Here is a 17,437-nt window from a genome sequence, read left to right as displayed (position 1 = left end):
TTTTCTTTGTTTATTATATATAGTGAACTGATGTGTAAGGTCATTTGTATTATATGATGTGCCTTATGTTAATTAATATATTTAAGGCTTAGAGGAGGGAGTATAAAGGATGGCAGGTAAATTGAAGCCAAAAAGCAAGTAATTGCCAAAAGCAGCCAATCACTGGCTGCGTTCTGTTTTAATTTATTGGGCTGTAAAAAAAGTTTGTAGCATTTTTACTGATGATTTCAATAAAAACTAAAGATTTTTGTATATATTTTTAATCAATTTCTGCAATAACACGCGAGGACGGGCGTTATCGTGATGGAAAACGATGCCTTTGGGATTAGCCAATGCTGGATGCTTTTGCTCAACCCCTGCCTTTAATTGTTCCAACTGGCCACAGTTCTGCGATATCCCGTGTCGTAGAGTGAGGGTTGTCTGTAACCAATGCTTGAATTTGGCCATCATCAACAGTCGAAAGATGACCCTAGCGCTTTGCGCCTAACAAGTCAACATTTCTGGTTCTGAACCTAGCAAACCACTTACGGACGGTGTTTTCTCCTTAGGAGTCATCGCCCTACACACTTCAAATTTTGTTAACCGTCCGTGCAGTGGATTTTCCTTTTCGGAAATAAAAAATCATTAAATGAAGAAAATGAATTTTTTTCTCTTCCATTTCGAGCAAGCAAAATACTACTTAAAGATAAGGAATCTCGGTTGAAACTGACGCATAAAAGCATCTTAACTGAACCTTTTTTAGAATATGGAAACATTATTGACCAAGTAAACATGATTTTACAACCCAATAGATTACAATGGCTTACATTCCTATCAACCTCAACGTAAATCTTTCTTTAGGGGGGGTGGCTTCACTTATGGTTTGAACGAGAATAGAGTTATTCCAACCACTTGTTTTAAGACGATGGAATAATGAAAGTCAAATGTGAAAGTATAAATCATTATTTTATATATGTTAATAATTACATTTTGAAGTGTTATTTTCATTAATGTTGATTAAAAATATAATTAATATGATTATTTTGTTTAAATTAAATACCACTTAAACCCAAGTCTTAGTGAAAAACTGAAGTCAAGAACATATTTTACTTTCACTTACCTATATATAGAACGCATAGTAAAGGGATATTGGGAAAAATTGCAATTGTGCAAAATTTCAACAATTTTCGACGTATATTCGAATATATGTTTACAGATACCTTGAATCCAAATAACCAAGTCTTGCTAAATGGTTTGAATGTGTGTGAACAGACTAGCTTAAAAATAATTACACTAAGTTCTTCATTAAAATTGTCACAGCGTTTTGTAACTTTACGTAATAAGTTTTTCAGAATTTTAGAAATTTCTCAAAAATGGCGCTAACGATGTTAATTTAACTCGGTATATTAATGTATAATCAAGTGGCCTTTAGTAGAAGATAGGTTTAATTATCATTGAAATAGTTTAAAAGGTTTTAAATGCTGAATTTAATTACTTAAATATCCTTGAATATCTCTAAGGTATCTTTAATTATGTTTGTTTCAAACAATTAACCCTCTCTCATTATTAGTAGTAATAAAATAGAGATAAATATGAACAATGGAAGAATTAAATGATAATTAATTAAAAGATAAACAGGCGCAGTATTTTAGACTGGAAAATCGTAAACAGCCGAGCATACCCGATCTCTCACGATCCTGTACACGGCGCTGTTAATTTTTGTTGTAGTTGTATTTTAGGCAGGAATGACGTTGGTATTCCTTTTTCGCTTCTCAAGAAACTTTTAAAAGCGAATTTTCTTTGAAGGAAAACTATAAAAAAATTTTTGTTTGAAACTTATGCCTCCCAAGATTATTCGACGTTTAACCATCAAAACACTTTAATCAGCTAAAAAAATTCTAGAAAATTAGTTTCGTTTACTAGTGAATGTAATAGTTATAGTTGATTCCAATAAAATTCTAATTAAACAGCTCATGTGGTTTTTGAAACAGTCGATTAATTTATAGTTTCTCTAAAAAATAGTTTTCTGTTGAAGAAGGTTCTTCGAAAGCTCGTTGCTCGATTTTTGAAAGAGCGAAATGAGGGGCTATTGAGAAAAGAAGAGACAATGGTGAACTTACCAGCCTCTACAGTTGAGTCCATATCCATCACAATTTTTTTTAATCTATCAAGTTATTAGATTTATTAATTACTGTTTTAAATAGCTTTATATTTGCTACACTGAAGATGATAATCTCTCTGCCTGATGTCTAACATGATTTTCTTTTTTCTTCTGAAGAAAACCCTTGAACCCTCGTCCCAGCTTGCTGAGCTATCACGCTCTACTAAAATGCTGTTGCACGGAAAACAAAAAAAAATAGAGTGAAGAAACAATCTGAATATCTCAATTCATACTTATTTTATCACATATTCCATTTTCTATAGTGAACTTATGGGAGATTCGTGTATTTATAAAAAACCATTCTCATACCGTGCAAATCTTTTTGTAATCATTTGCATTAAATATTAATATAAACAGAGTTATTATTACTTATAAATCTATATCAGAATAAAGTTTTACAAAAATCAATATATTATAAAAAATAAAATAAAATAATGAAAACATAACTATTAGTTTGCATTTCTGACACTTTTATCACTTAGGTATTATCGATAGCATATTTCACAGTGGTGCTAAGTACATTTCCACTAGCTTTACGAAAAATACAACTCTTTTAAGAAAATTACTAATTTGCAATTAATTTTAAGAGGGAATATTTGATTGTATTATTTGTAAAACCATCAATATAATAATCTTAAGCGATACACTAATGTATAAGTCATAAGTTTCTAGAAGTCCTATGCTTAAATATAATTTTTTTCATTCCTCCCATAAATATTGTCTTTTGAGGTAAAGGACATAAACAATTCTACTTTTAGGAGAATCGTCATTTAATTATAAACGATTTATAAAACAAGATTTATTTTTAATATTTCGGCACATTAGTAGTGATTTAAGCTCATTTCAATTTACATAGTTTGCATATTAATAAATATTTTACTTAAAGTTATTTGTTCTACTGGATGAGTTTCATTAAAGTAATTAGATATAGTGAATGAAAAGTCCTCTTTCTTATTTATTTTTTTAAATTTAATTTAATTAAATCTAATAACGACGTTTCGGGGCTGTCATCCCATCATCAGGTATTTTCTATTTTCCTTATTAGTCTGAAATTATTAACAATACACATATTGTTGTAAATTATATAAAAAAATTAATAATTAAAATTTCCATACATTATTATAAATTAGGAGATCTAAACACTAATATAACTTCTTGAAACCAGGTTAACTTTACCCTCAAATATCCTGGTTGCATGAAGGTATATTAGAGTATAGATCTCTTAATTTATAATTATATAATTGAAAGCGATATGTTTATTGTCAATAATGTAATTTAAGACAAATAAGGAGGACAGCAAATGTGATATTAAAAGATATATTTAATCAGATATCTGATGATGGGATGACATCTCCGAAACGTCGTTATTAGATGTAAATAAATAAATTAAAAACATTTAAATAGGGAAGAGGACTTTTAATTCACTATACATAATTACATATTTGTTATTTCATACTCTTATTTATACAAGAGAAATAATGAATGGTACTAGAAAACTTTTTTTTTTTTCAGAATATGCCATCAGCTCAATACAATTTGTTTAGAGATTCTTAATATCCTATATAATTGAGAATACTATTCATCCTATTATTCATTATTATTGAGAGCCTAAATGTAACTATATATCTCCTTTAATTTTATTATTCATTGTATTCAAAACAATTACTGTTCAGTTCTATGCCACTTCCCCCCCCCCCTCCCATTAAATTATACTGTGAGCTCGGCAGTTCAGAATTTAGTGTGAATATACTATTCGGTTTTAATGCATGATTTTTAGGGTCTTAATTTTATTTTTTCCTAAATGAGTCCACGTATTTGGGTTTCAGTTAGCGGTAAAACAAATATTGAAAGCCAATACTTTGCAACATAGTTGAGTATACCGGCTCTTCCAATATTCTCTATTTGAGCTATTTATACTACAGAGGTATTTATGATGTGTTAAATATAAAATGTTTTACCAAGTTAAATGTTGTAATTATAGGATTGTGAGCAGCCCTATTTAAAGTTCTGTTAAATGCATGAGAGCTCCAAGCGGATTTTTTGAGCAACTCGTTTTAAAACCTTTCCTTCTTCAACTTTATGTCATTGTTTACTTCTAAGTAAAGTACTTTATTACATGCCGGAATGGCCGAAACGTTAGAGTGTAAAAATAATTAAAAAAGTGTTGAGACCAAATGGATGTTTTTTTATAACTACTATACTATAAGAAATCTATCTTAAAACAAATATTTGATTTATATATAAAATACTTTGTTTTAAAACCTGTCTGATGATTGATCTGTAGTCATAGCTCAAAACCGGAAATTTTTAGGGAATTCGATGTTAAAAAATAAAGTTTTCAATCTCTAGCTATTGCGCTTTCGCCCCCAAGTAAGCTTGCATTACAGAAAGCGTCTTCATTAAAAAACAAATAACTTATTAATGAAGCAATTTGTGAAGTAGAAGAGGTCCCAGAAGAAATATAAAACAGAATCTAGACGAAACTGCAAGATGCCGTAAAAACAAACCCAGTCTCTGAAGCCATACTACTCATTACCAACGTCATTAGTGCTATAGAAATGGCAGCGAAAATTTCAATTGAAGGGAACTTTTTAGAGAGTCGTTTCTAACCCCCAAAATATGCTGTAGTTTTAGATCAAAAAGCGCAAAAGTGTCCTAATGCTTTTCGTGATAATTAAAAGATTGTTTTGTTAAATGTGTAAAATAATAATTTTATTACATTTACATATTTCTCAAATATATTAAAAAAAAAAAAAAAAAAGAAATACGTATATATGTACGTATTTGGCATTTTTAATTACATGAAAATTAAACATATAATCAAATTACTGGTTTATAATAAATTTATTATATCACCACACGCTAAGACACATCGGAAGATATTTTTGTGGTAATCTACCTAGACACGTAGGTAGATAGTTTGATTCGTAATCAGTTCTAAAATAAATTTTTTCCTCAGCAATTTAGTTGACCATGACAGTATAAATATAATCCATTGACAACTGTTAAGGATCTAAAGTCCATCCTAGAAATGTTGGTTTAGTACATTATCAACTATCTTTCGCTGTTCAACTTTCAAACCTCTGAAATCTCCAGTAGCTTAGTTTGTTTAAGTGGATGTCGAACTTCTCAGTGAATCTTCCAATGAGATGTACGAATGGACTCCTTTTTTCGATAAATACTACTTCTTTCTGTCCAGCGTACCCTCCACATCGGGAGGACGCTCCATCCCACCTCAGTCCCTGGAAGGCCACGAAGAGAGGGGATACCCGGCCACATCGAGGAGCAGATAGTAAGTAGAAAGCAGTCGGGCCAAGAACTGGGACGGCCGAACCAACTTCTCATGGTGAGTTTCTTACATCACTAGTCTGTCGAAAGGTAGGAGTATGTTTGTTCTTGACTTGGGTTCTTCCATAACGGTGTCATTAGATAAGATTGATGGTTAAGTACGTTTATATTTTATTATTTATGCTCAAAATGATATATTGTTTTTTCTTTATAATTCAGAAAGGATGTTTTGTAGTGAAATACAAATTGTGAGCCTAAAACGGTTTCTAAAACAGAACAGGTGTATGTTTACTCTTTGTAAATTACAGTTCTCCATGTAAATTTATAAGTTTTTTATTGAATTGCTCATTATAATATTTTAAAATCTATTATTAACAGACACAAGTTAAATCAAAAATGTTTCTTCAACCTGTTTAAGAAGAGGTCGCAATATATTTCCACATCGGTGTCATGTGCGTTGTATGTAACATGCATGCACTAAGAAATTCAGTTATAAATCACAAATATTGCTAAATATTGGAATATATTTTACGAATGTAACTTAAATTCTGTTCAAATTAAAACCTTGCGTTGCCCCTGTATTGTGCTTTGCGTTCATTCACAAACGACCTAAATACGATTGACCTTCATTGAAGCTAAAATGAATCTGAAGATTGTAAATTTTAAAAAGGAATTTTTTTCACATTATTTATTAAGTAATAGTGATAAAATTTTATTCATTAATCTTTAAATTTATAATATTTTAATACGTCTATTTTTCATATCTTAATTAAGTGATTAAATATGTTAAATATATATATTAATATTAAATAATTTGATGACAGGTTTCTTTGACATTTTACTGGCTAGTTAAAATCGGTTATCCATGCTTCATTAAGAAAAAAACAAATTTTATTGAATATATACGTATTCTAAAAATACAACTTTGCAAAACATACAAATGTCGTTCAACAATTTAGAAATAAAAAAATAACGTAATGTTATTTATTTAGGAACAGTGCCAACTTATTATGGTTTTCAATTATTTAATTACTTTTTATTTTAAATATGCAATATAAAAATATAATGATCAATGAATTAGTATTATTTAAAAAAAAAATATTATAGTATTTTATTATTATGGAATATTATTTTATTATTAAAAAAAATAGACAACAGAATTTGAATATTAAAAATTTAACTCGACTTATATTACATTGAATCGTTTGTGATATAAAATATATAAATCAATGTTTGGAACAATAAACAACAATTTTTGAAGATGAGTATTCCTAACTAAAATAACACGTATGTTTATTAATTTTTTCATTATTTATTTTTAAACTACTTAGCCAAAAGTGGTGTTGAGTGTGGTATTTCTTATATTTAATTCTTGAATGTAAAAATTCTTTGAACATTACGCAGAACTGGAAAGTACATCCAGTCCCTGAAGATCCTTTCACTTTCGTTACTACCAAGGCCAGGGCTAGGACGGCAAGTAACTTCAACGTCTAATTGAATACAAGAAAACGGTGAAAATATTATTACTTAAAGCGTAGCAATTCGTTCTTGAAGTCATCAGGAATTTATTTATTTTTTTTAAAAAAGGCAAATTATAATGAACTTTGAGGTTAAAATATGAACTGTAATTGAAATTAAAAATTGAAAGTGTAATCTGAAACTATCAATAATTGAAATAATATATTATCAAATGTTTTTCAAAATATAGTAATTAATAATACTATTTTATTTGTTTACTTCATTACTCATTTAAAAAAAAATAAATAACTTTTTTTATTATTTAGTTATTGAAATTCACAACTTCATTTACATAAAAATACATTTAGTTAATGTGATGTTAGATTACGATGATATGATATAGAGATGTAGAGAAACTACCAATTGGTAGCGTTCTAATAACGTTTCTACATCAGAAGGTTACGAGGCCATCTTCTGTTCAGGCGCCTCGGAGGATTGTCAGGAGTGGAAGAGGAAGCAAGGTTAGATTTTATTGTAAGTATTGGATAAGAGAGGAATTCGAACTCAAATTCAACGTATGTCCAGATTGGCTTTGACAGCTTTATTATAGCCATTTAGATCAATCTTTTGTCTTCCTTTATGGAAGACGTACGGCCTTCAGATATTAAAGAAAAAACATGAAATTTTATTAATTTTTTTTTAAATTTGTTGAGGTGAATTTTTTTTGTACTACAACTTAACCAAGGAGGACGGCATATTTCTTATCAACTTCGTGAATTGTCTGTATTTAGTATAGATCAATTTTGTACTTTACCTCTCTGAATAATTCATTTTAGATAAAAAGTCTATTTTTAAATGAAATGAAATGAAAGAATAATTATATTCTGGGACATAGGTCCCCTAAGAATAAATAAATAAATAAAATTGCATTGGGATCTTGCTTAACTGCTGTTTATAATGTTAACCAATATATGCCTTTTTATATTGTTCACAATGATGCGAAGGGTTTTGGTTTGATTGAAGGATAGAGTGGATGAGGATTTGCGAATTGAGATGGGAAGAGAATTCCAGAAGGAGGTTGCACGTATGACGAAGGATTTGCAGAATAAGGCGGTTCTATAGGAGGACATATATAAATTAATCGGTTGGAATATGGTGTTTAATGAATGGATGGATGATCGTGGAGTGAGGAGATCAAGGGTATAGGTAGGTTTTCTGATTTTAAGAACTTGGCATATGAAAACACCAAGGAGGTATTACCTTCGGGAAGTTGGATAGAGCCACTTCAACTCGGTATACCAGGCAGGAGACTTAAGAGTGCCTTGGAAACCCAAAGATAAATCTTAGAAAGCAATTCATGAGTCTCTTCAGTCTCAACTCTGGACCTAATAATTATATTTTTTAAAACCTATTAGATATGCATATATATATATATATGAGAGAGGTAGCTCAATGGTAAGGCACTGTGCTACTACCTCCAGGACCCGGGTTCGAATCCGGCTGTGGCAGCGAGTGTTCGGGAGCCTTCCGGAGTCCCAGCCTCATTACTTAATGAGGATAACTCACTTGGGTTAAATTAATACCGTGAACATTTGGCGGTCGAGTGCGATTCTGATCAAATCACCTTGCACAACCGTTGTTCTAGTAAGAATACCTACTTACAAAGTTGTACACCGCAGACCCTTCATAGTTGTAGCGGTAAAGATTATTTTTTTTATTAATATATTTTAATCGTGTTTATCATATTTAAAATAGTGAAACATGACGGTTCTAGTAAAATGGAGAAAATTAAGAATGCCGACAAGGCCAAATATAACCTTGTATAATATAGAAGAAAAAAGTGAAGAATTAAAAATAAATAATACACATGGAATGGGGTTGGAAAAATATAATTGTTTTAGAAAAAAACAACTTTGTTTTTCTACTGTTATAAACAAATTTAAGCTAGAAGCTAAAGAAAGCTCTAGAAAAAATAGGATGATACTGGCAATGCGAGGCACTCATAAAACAAATCCTAAACCCATCGTTGCCTGTCTCAGAACCTCATTTTGGCTGTTTTGCAACAGAGGTTTCGACAGTGTGTGTTTTTAGTCTGCCTTTGGATGTCATCACATGAAACAAAAAGTATAATGACAGTTTGGCCTAACCAACAGGCCTGTAATATCATTCCAATGTAAAGAACAGATCATGTTTTTTCGAGTTGATTGCTTTGGCCTTATTGTTGAATAATTGAATTGGTTACGAAGTAGATTCTTTGTATTATTCACTTGAATAATAAGTACTCCTTCTATTTTAGATAGACTGTTGGTGTGAGATGAACTATGCTCTGTTTAAATTTACGTTATCTTGTCTTAGTACAAGAGCCCAAAAGAAGAAATAAGTCAGTCATTTCAAACCCATTTTTGATTAATTTAATGAAAACTATGTATAATTACAAGTCAAAATTGATGAGTCCGCCAAATATAGTTAAGGAGAATAAAAAATGGCGCCTGTTTCAAAACTTTTAAAAATATTAATTTTCACTTAGAACTAATTATTATAACTAAATATTATTTTCACTATATCATTAAAACTACTAACAACAATAGAAAACCTTATACAACATTTACGTTCAATAGTTCCCGACATATAGTTTTTTAAAAACATATCATAAAAAAATAATGAAAAATCGGTAGTTTTTAAATTAATTTTGAGAAATCTCAGGAATAATTGGACGAACAGATGTTTATTAGCACTCATATTAAAGTTAGATTAATATACTATAAAGCAGCTTATGGCGTTTATCTTCGCAGGAGTAGTTGTTTTCATCGTATTTGCTAAAATAAATTTACAAAATGTTCATTTTATATCTCATGTACCATTAGACTTACAGATGGCTGTACTATAAAGTAGTATATAACCTTTATTCTCGTAAGAGTAGTTATTTTTATGATATTTGACAAAATAAATTCACAAAATGTTGATTTTTATGTTGTTTGGGCACAATATTTGGATTTATGAAATACTTTATCTCAGGAAGTATTAGATGTAAAGTGTCTGCCAGCACTCAAAATAAAGCTAGTTTATGACACGTATCTTCGTAGGGGTAGTAGTTTTTATGATATTTGCTATGTATAAATAAATAAAAGAGATATCTGTCTAGATGATGACTGGAGGAGGATATCTTGACTGCTTAGTTATTTTCTGCCATTATATAGACTTAAGGATTTGTGTTTGAAATCTGTCAATTGTATCCTGACCATTATTTTTCTCCTTTATAAGTTTTTTTTTACTAACTCAACTATACAGTACAAGTAAGCTACAAAGTACAAGCAATGATGCTTTTGTTTCTTGATGGGAACGACTATTAGTGGTATTATACGATTTTTTTTTTTTATAATCGAACTTTACATTACAATCTGGCACACCGTTGTGGGCAATTGGTAATAGTGATGAATGGTCACATTCTTACTAAAATAAAATAAAATAAGAATGGAAAAGAAATAAATAAATTTTAAAAAATACATAAAAATAAATAAAATCTCTCTTATAATATATACAAATAGAAGGTTAAAGAAAACGAACAAAATCAAACTATGTGCATGAAAAAATAAATAAATAAAATAAAATAATATAATCTCTAGTCACATTTACACTCCTATATACAATATTTACACAATCGACCTGAGGATACTTGAGCTCACTCTATCCCCAACGTGTGAGGGGTAGATCAGAGCTTATAAGAGTATACGAGTTAAATAACTCGTTAATTTATTGGTCATTAAATAAGTCAGCATAGATCATTAAATAATATACAAACTACAAGATTGATGGCATTAGTGCACTTCATTATGAAACAGGGCCCAGGAATTAAATCTGATATATTCCTTAAGGTATTCAATTGTTTATTATCTTGTGTGTTCTTCAAGGCCATATCCGGGAAATTTTAATCAGTACAAGATATCTACATAAGTCAGAAAGCAAAAAAAAAATCTTATCCAAGGATCATCTTCATGGTTCCCGGAAAATGCGACATGGATACTTATTCAATTCCATATCTCATTTTCTATGTAAAAAGAGGTAGTCAATAAACTGCAGGTATTTCACATGGTCGATAATCATTGACAACTTGCTCACGAAGGTGCAGCGACTTTCTTTCTTGAGATCGTTAGAGTTTCTCCTTGAATCACTTATTCGCTCACTTTCTTGGCAAGTAAGGAAGTGCTACAGAAGAAGACAGGCTGTTATAAATGATATTGGTTTTTCAATTCCAATTGATAATTAAGAATGATCCATAGTTTTTAATTTTGAGAAGTAGATTTATTAGGTTTTCGATCGAAAACAACTGTTTTCAGAAATATTACGATAGACTTTTGATTACCTAATTAAAACTTGATTAAAAAAGCAGTTACTAAAGGCTATATGAAGATATGTATGCTTATTATAATCCGTGAAAATATAAAACAAGGAATTCAAAAATAAATAATAATAATATTCTTTATTTATTCTGAGAATGTTCCGTTTGGAATAATATTACAAGTGTAAGAATAAGGCTTTAGAGCCTTTGAGTAAAATAAAAAATGAAATTATAAACTATCATACATATAATTATAATTATGAATTACAATAAATACATAGAACAAACTAGATAGAGAATTGTATACTTTCTTTATTTTTTGTCTTTTCCTATAATTATATTATATAATATCCCTTAAACCCTTCTAACGAGGTCATTGTTAGAATTTTATTGAACGTGCTATATATCTAAGAGTGCGGTAAACATACCATATGGTTTACACTGTGTAGTATATTTTGAAATTCAGAATTGTAGTAATTTTGTCAGAATTTTAATTTTAAATAACTTTCAATACTTTCTTTACCGTAAGTTTTTATTTTATTTTAATTTACTTATTTCAAAACTTCATTTATTGATAGATATTACAATCTACCTCAACGTTGTTGGGCAATAGGTAATAGTGATGACTGATCACATTCATATTATAATAAAATAACATAAGAATAAAAATAAATAAATGAATGAAAAAAAGTACATAAAAATAAATAAAATCTCTCTGTTAATATATACAAACAGAAGGATAAAAAAAAATGAACATAATCAAGCTATCTATTTACATGAAAAAAAAAATAATCTCCAATCGCTATAAGATTTTATTAAATAATAATTAATAACTGAATTCAACAAATCAAATTGATTCACTTTTTATTTTAATATTTACATAATTTGATCTAAAAATTGTTTAATGTGCATTTAAACTGAGAAAAATCAATAAAATATAGGTTATATTTGAAATGTGCAAAAATCGACTCTGGATAGGTTTTACTGGTAGTCTTAAACTTTTGACCTGTAGTGTATGTCAGTATTATTGCACAATATGCTACCTCTCAGATGGTAAATATATTGACGAAATCATGAATTGACCTTGTAAGGGGAACTTAAGGGAATAAAACTAGTGAATGAAAAGGAAAAAGGATTCAGTACTTTGTGAAAAAAAAGTAATTCTTTAACAAAGGTTATGATCACATTCAACCACCAGATTTTTCCTCGATTAGGAGAACCCTACTTGATGAAGCTGGTTTGACTCACGGCTACAGTAACAGAATTAATAATGGCCCGATTCGATTTCGGGTCATTGGAGTTGCAATTTTCCTTACTCGCTAATTCACCTCCTTTCCCAATAAAATAGTGAATAACATTTAAAATACTTTACATGTTATTATTGATATGTATTAAATATTGTTTAAATTATTTTTATGTCTCTTGGACTCATACCCATGACTATTGTTAAATTTTGAACTAGATTTAAATACAAATAGAAAGCCTGGGTGGAATGTGCGGTCTAAGAATCTGTCAATATTTATAAACTAACTTTTACTTTTCACTCTGGTATGTGTTTGTTTGGAGCGGTTGGCGATTTCCAGTTCGATCCTTGTCGAATTTTAGCTTATTATTATAGTGTCATGTGACAATTATTCTTCACACACACATTTAAAAATACACATTATCAATCTACATATTTTTTTAAGCTCTGAGATTCTAAAATAGTAGTTTTTAGTGAAAACTCCATTTTTTTGTTCATCTTGATTCATCATAAGTACATGGATAAAGAAAAAAAGACCAATAACTATAAGAAATTGATTAAAACTTGACGATTAAGCTACAAGCTGTTGGGAATTTAGTTTTGCTATTTCTTACCACAGTAAAAGAGAACAATTTTCCGTATTGGTCGGTTGTAGTTTTCAAGTTATCAACGATTGTATGCGACAGAGGTGTCTGATGCAGTTTCACGAGTCTTCATTTTCATCAGCTACCCAATTAGTTTTCTTCACATTAAAAAGTTTACTCGAATGTTTAGAACTATTAGCTGATTCTTATTTCCTGGCTCCCAGAGTGGATTCTGCGGCACCATGGGATGTTCCAAGCTTATTCGAAGTATGCCATAAATGCCACTTTCTCAAGATAAAAACAAAAAGTAAAAAAAAAAAAATACTTTTTTGTATCTCTATTAGGGTGCCGCGAATTTTATTTATCCTAAAAAAGGTACCACCGCGGTCTTAGATACCAATTTTGACTCTTCTTGACTCTTCTAGATTCTTAGATTTTTTTTTTGTGCTTTACAATTCTTTACAGTTTACATTGGTTAACTTTGGGAGACTATTCTTAAATCGCTCTTGGCAGTATCGTGAATTAGCCGAAAACGTATTGTACGTATTAATTTCTAATATTTAAACTAAACAACTTAAGCTCTGTTTTTACAGCTGAACAGCCATTCTGAAATTTCGGCTGTTGAAAGTACTTTGTTAATATGCCCAGATTCCTTAAGTGCTCGTCACAGCCTTAATGACCTGAATTCGGGAAATCATCTTTTCTAAGAAATAAAATTACATTTAAACATTCTGAAAATTTCTTGTAAAACGGTGGTATTTGTATGGATACCGAGCTACGTTGGTATATTTGGCAAAGATATGGTTGATAAAAAGGCATCCTAGGCCCACTCCCTGGAGGATGGAAATGTTCGTACCTCTTGCATTGTGGAAATTTTCCGTCCTCTGAAAGAGAGAAATAGAGGTAATAAGGAAAAAAATGGCAATGCTTATGGGTGGAACAAGGCATGAATAAGCTAAAAATAGTGAAACCAACGGTTAAAGAGAGAAGAAGTGATAATAACTAGACTCCGACTCAGACATTGCCTTAGCCACGGCTATCTGATGGCAAAGAGACCCTTTTCACAGTTTTAACTATAAGACATGTTATTGAAGAGTGTTCCAAGTACACGGGAGAATAAGCCAAGTTCGAGGTTTCACGGTCCCTTCCACAGGCCTATAACAATCAAAACTACCTTTCAAAATTTATAAAATTCTTACAAACGACTTTATAAATCAATGTGATAACCCCCCCCCCCCTCCAAGTTTAAATAAATGGCAAATGAGCGGTGATAACGACAAGAATGTTTTGCTTTATAAATCAAAATAAATAAAATTTCTAAAAAATCGTAAATAATTTCAATAATTGTATTTAGTGTTTTTGCTATTACTTATTTGACAAGCTTTAAGAATAGTAAGGATACTAACTAAAAATAACTAGATTTATTAGTTTTTATGGAGCTTTAAGAAAAAGTAATGATGGTTAAGGAATCTTCTCACACATTAAAATAAATTGATAGTTGCTAACATATGGAAAAATCGTGTCAAACGTTTTCACCTTAAAGATAATAACGCACAGCGCCAAGGTATTATTACACTTTTTTTTACAAGGACTAGGATATTCTGATCATAGGTATCACCTGGGGCCGGAACAAAGCATATGTCTCTAGGCAAAGAGTATCTAGTGCCCCCCTTCCTACCTGATTTTCATTGGTTAATCATCGTATATTATATCATCGAAACTAACAGAAAGTAAACAGTGCTTCCAACTCAGCAATGAAATTGCGTATATTTAATCAAAATGTCTGTAAGTGTGATTTATTTTTGTTTAAAAATAATAATAAGTTTTTAACTTATAAGCTTATTATATAAAATCGATTGTCTTCTAAGAATTACGTACTGTAAATACTTCAACTTATTTCTTCCCGTGTCTCGCTGTGGACAAAATGACCGAATTATGTGGTCAACATATCGTAAATTTTTTACAACCGAACGCCTTATATTATCATATTATAAGAAAAATTAAATGAAGGGTGGTATATACTGGCATTATAGTACTTATTGGTGGTATTACATTTTTCTTAATTTTTGACATTCAAAGTAAATAAAATATCAGTATTTGACATTGAAAAAGGCAAAAACGTAACTTGGAAAAAAGCCATTCATTTAGGAAAAATTCTCCACAGCCAGAAAAATAGATTCAATAAATCTTTAATGAGCTAATAAAAATCGTACAGCGACGCAATTCTAAACCGTAGTATAAACCTCTTGGAAGATCCGGTTCTCATTTGTTAATGTTATACGGTTCTAACAGTGCATTACAATGTTTGTCGAAGAAGATTGGAAAGAAATCTCTCTAAGGTATCATAGTACAAGAGCTGGGAAGAAAAAAAGGCAGTTATCTCACTCTAATTTTTGATTACTATAATGAAAACTATGAATAATTACTAGTCAAAACTGAAGTGTCTGCCAAGTATTGGTACGGGGAATAAACAATAAGGTGTTACAAAATCTTTAAAAAACATTAAGTTTTCATTCGGAGCTCTATATCATAAAAACTACCAACAACACTAGAAAACCTAAAAGAGTAAATTTGCTGAAATATTTGCCCTAAAAGAGCTATTTGCGTCCAATAGTTCTCGAGATATAGCTTTTTAAAAACAACATTTCATAAAAATGTACTAAAATATCAGCAGTTAGTTAATTTATTTTGAGAAATCTATATCTCAGGAACTATGTGGTGTACAGATGTCTATTAGCAATCAAATTAAAGCTAGTTTAATGTACTATAAAGTAGTTTATGACCTTTACCTTCGTAGGAATAGTAGTTTTCATATTTGCTAAAATAAATTTATTACTGTTGTTCGGACAAATATTCATTTGTCTAATATTAAATTTTATGAAAACTACTACTCCTACGAAAATAAATGTCATAAACTACTTTATAGCTCATTAAACTAGCTTTAATTTGAATGTTAATAGATATCTGTACGTCATATAGTTCCTGAGATATAGATTTCTGATAATAAATTAACTAAATACTGATATTTCAGTCCATTTTTATGAAATGTTGTTTTTTAAAAACCTATATCTCAAGAAATATTGACCGTAAATAGCTCTATTAGGGCTTACATTTTAGCAAATTTACTCTAGTTTAAATGGTACTCTCTTAGATTTTCTTTTGTTGCTGGTAGTTGTAAAGATATAGAGCTCCGATCAAAAAATTAATTATTTTTATTTCTCCTACCTATACTTGGAAGACTTATCAATTTTAACTAGTAATTATACATAGTTTTCAATTAAGTAATAACAAAATTGGGGTGAAATAACTGCCTTTTTTCTACTCTTGGGCTCTTGTACTATCAGGTTATGAATGGTGACACTAAGGAAGAGAATGAAGGTCACCTACTGAGGAAAACTGACAGTTGGACGAAAAGAACTGTTCAATGTATCCCATGGCCAGGAAAAGATAGAGGTTGACAACTCAACACTGGGCACAGGGGCTAAGGAACAATGGGGCTTAAAGCAATGCTTTGATTTAGTAAAATATAGAATATGAATATGAATATGACAGCTAAATGTTTTCTGTTTTCACGTTAATATGGTGCGAGTTTTATAGTTACGTAAACGTACTTATCCCCAGAAGGTTCGAGAACTCGCACAATAACGATATCATCCGGAACACGTTACGCCACGCTAACAATTTGCATGCACGTGCTGGCGTTTAGCGCCCCGCATCGTGCCCCGACTCACTTGACTCCACGCCCGAGAGTATATTGGGTAGGGGAAGTAATTGTCGATAAAAAATGTTCCAGCTCGAAAATCATTTAAAACATGGGACCCACATCATTTCTGCTCTATTTTATAGAGGTATAAGTATATATAATAGAATGGACTAATAAAGAATGCATAAGTATGTATTTATATGTGAGAATATATAATATATATGAGTATATGTATAATGCACCCCTTATATAAATATAAAATATGTCTTCTGTGAAATTCTTCTTTAAATAAATTTCATTGCTATCATGAGAAGATATTTGACTGTAGATAATATATAAGATGAGAAGATGGTTGGGGGTGCGGTCAGTAAAAAACACAAATAAGTTGAGAGGACCTATTTAATAGTGTAAACGTTTCGGCCAGAGTTTCTAGCCTCCTTCATGGCTACTAGTAGAAGATGGGAAATTTAAGTGGTAGATTTGATTTCCACTTTTTTAATATTTATTATTGCTATTTACAACTTTACATTATAATACATTTAGTAAATCTGATCTAAGTTAAATTGGAGTGTTACAGGCGTGTAGAGAAACTACTCATTGGTAGCACTCTAATGACATTTTACTTTAGCTGGTCTCGTGGCCATCTTTTTTTCAGGCGCCTCGGAGAATTGTCAGGAATGGAAGA

The 17,437-nt window shown here is 30.3% G+C and overlaps 1 protein-coding gene across 1 annotated transcript in view; it reads left to right on the top strand.

Moving 5' to 3' along the window:
• The first annotated feature begins 5,415 nt into the window (after positions 1-5,415).
• Positions 5,416-17,437, top strand: part of LOC106685269 (uncharacterized) — a 53,114-nt gene continuing 41,092 nt past the window's right edge. Inside the window, exon 1 of the mRNA XM_014427839.2 lies at positions 5,416-5,486. Coding sequence (XP_014283325.1) covers positions 5,484-5,486 — 3 coding nt within the window. The 5' untranslated portion in view covers positions 5,416-5,483. The remainder of the gene's footprint in view (positions 5,487-17,437) is intronic.

This window comes from Halyomorpha halys, unplaced genomic scaffold, assembly GCF_000696795.3.
Source record: "Halyomorpha halys isolate HHAL.00 unplaced genomic scaffold, Hhal_1.1 Scaffold675.1, whole genome shotgun sequence".
In the NCBI taxonomy this organism is placed as follows: Eukaryota; Metazoa; Arthropoda; class Insecta; order Hemiptera; family Pentatomidae; genus Halyomorpha; species Halyomorpha halys.
This window is presented reverse-complemented; position numbering and strand designations above follow the sequence as displayed.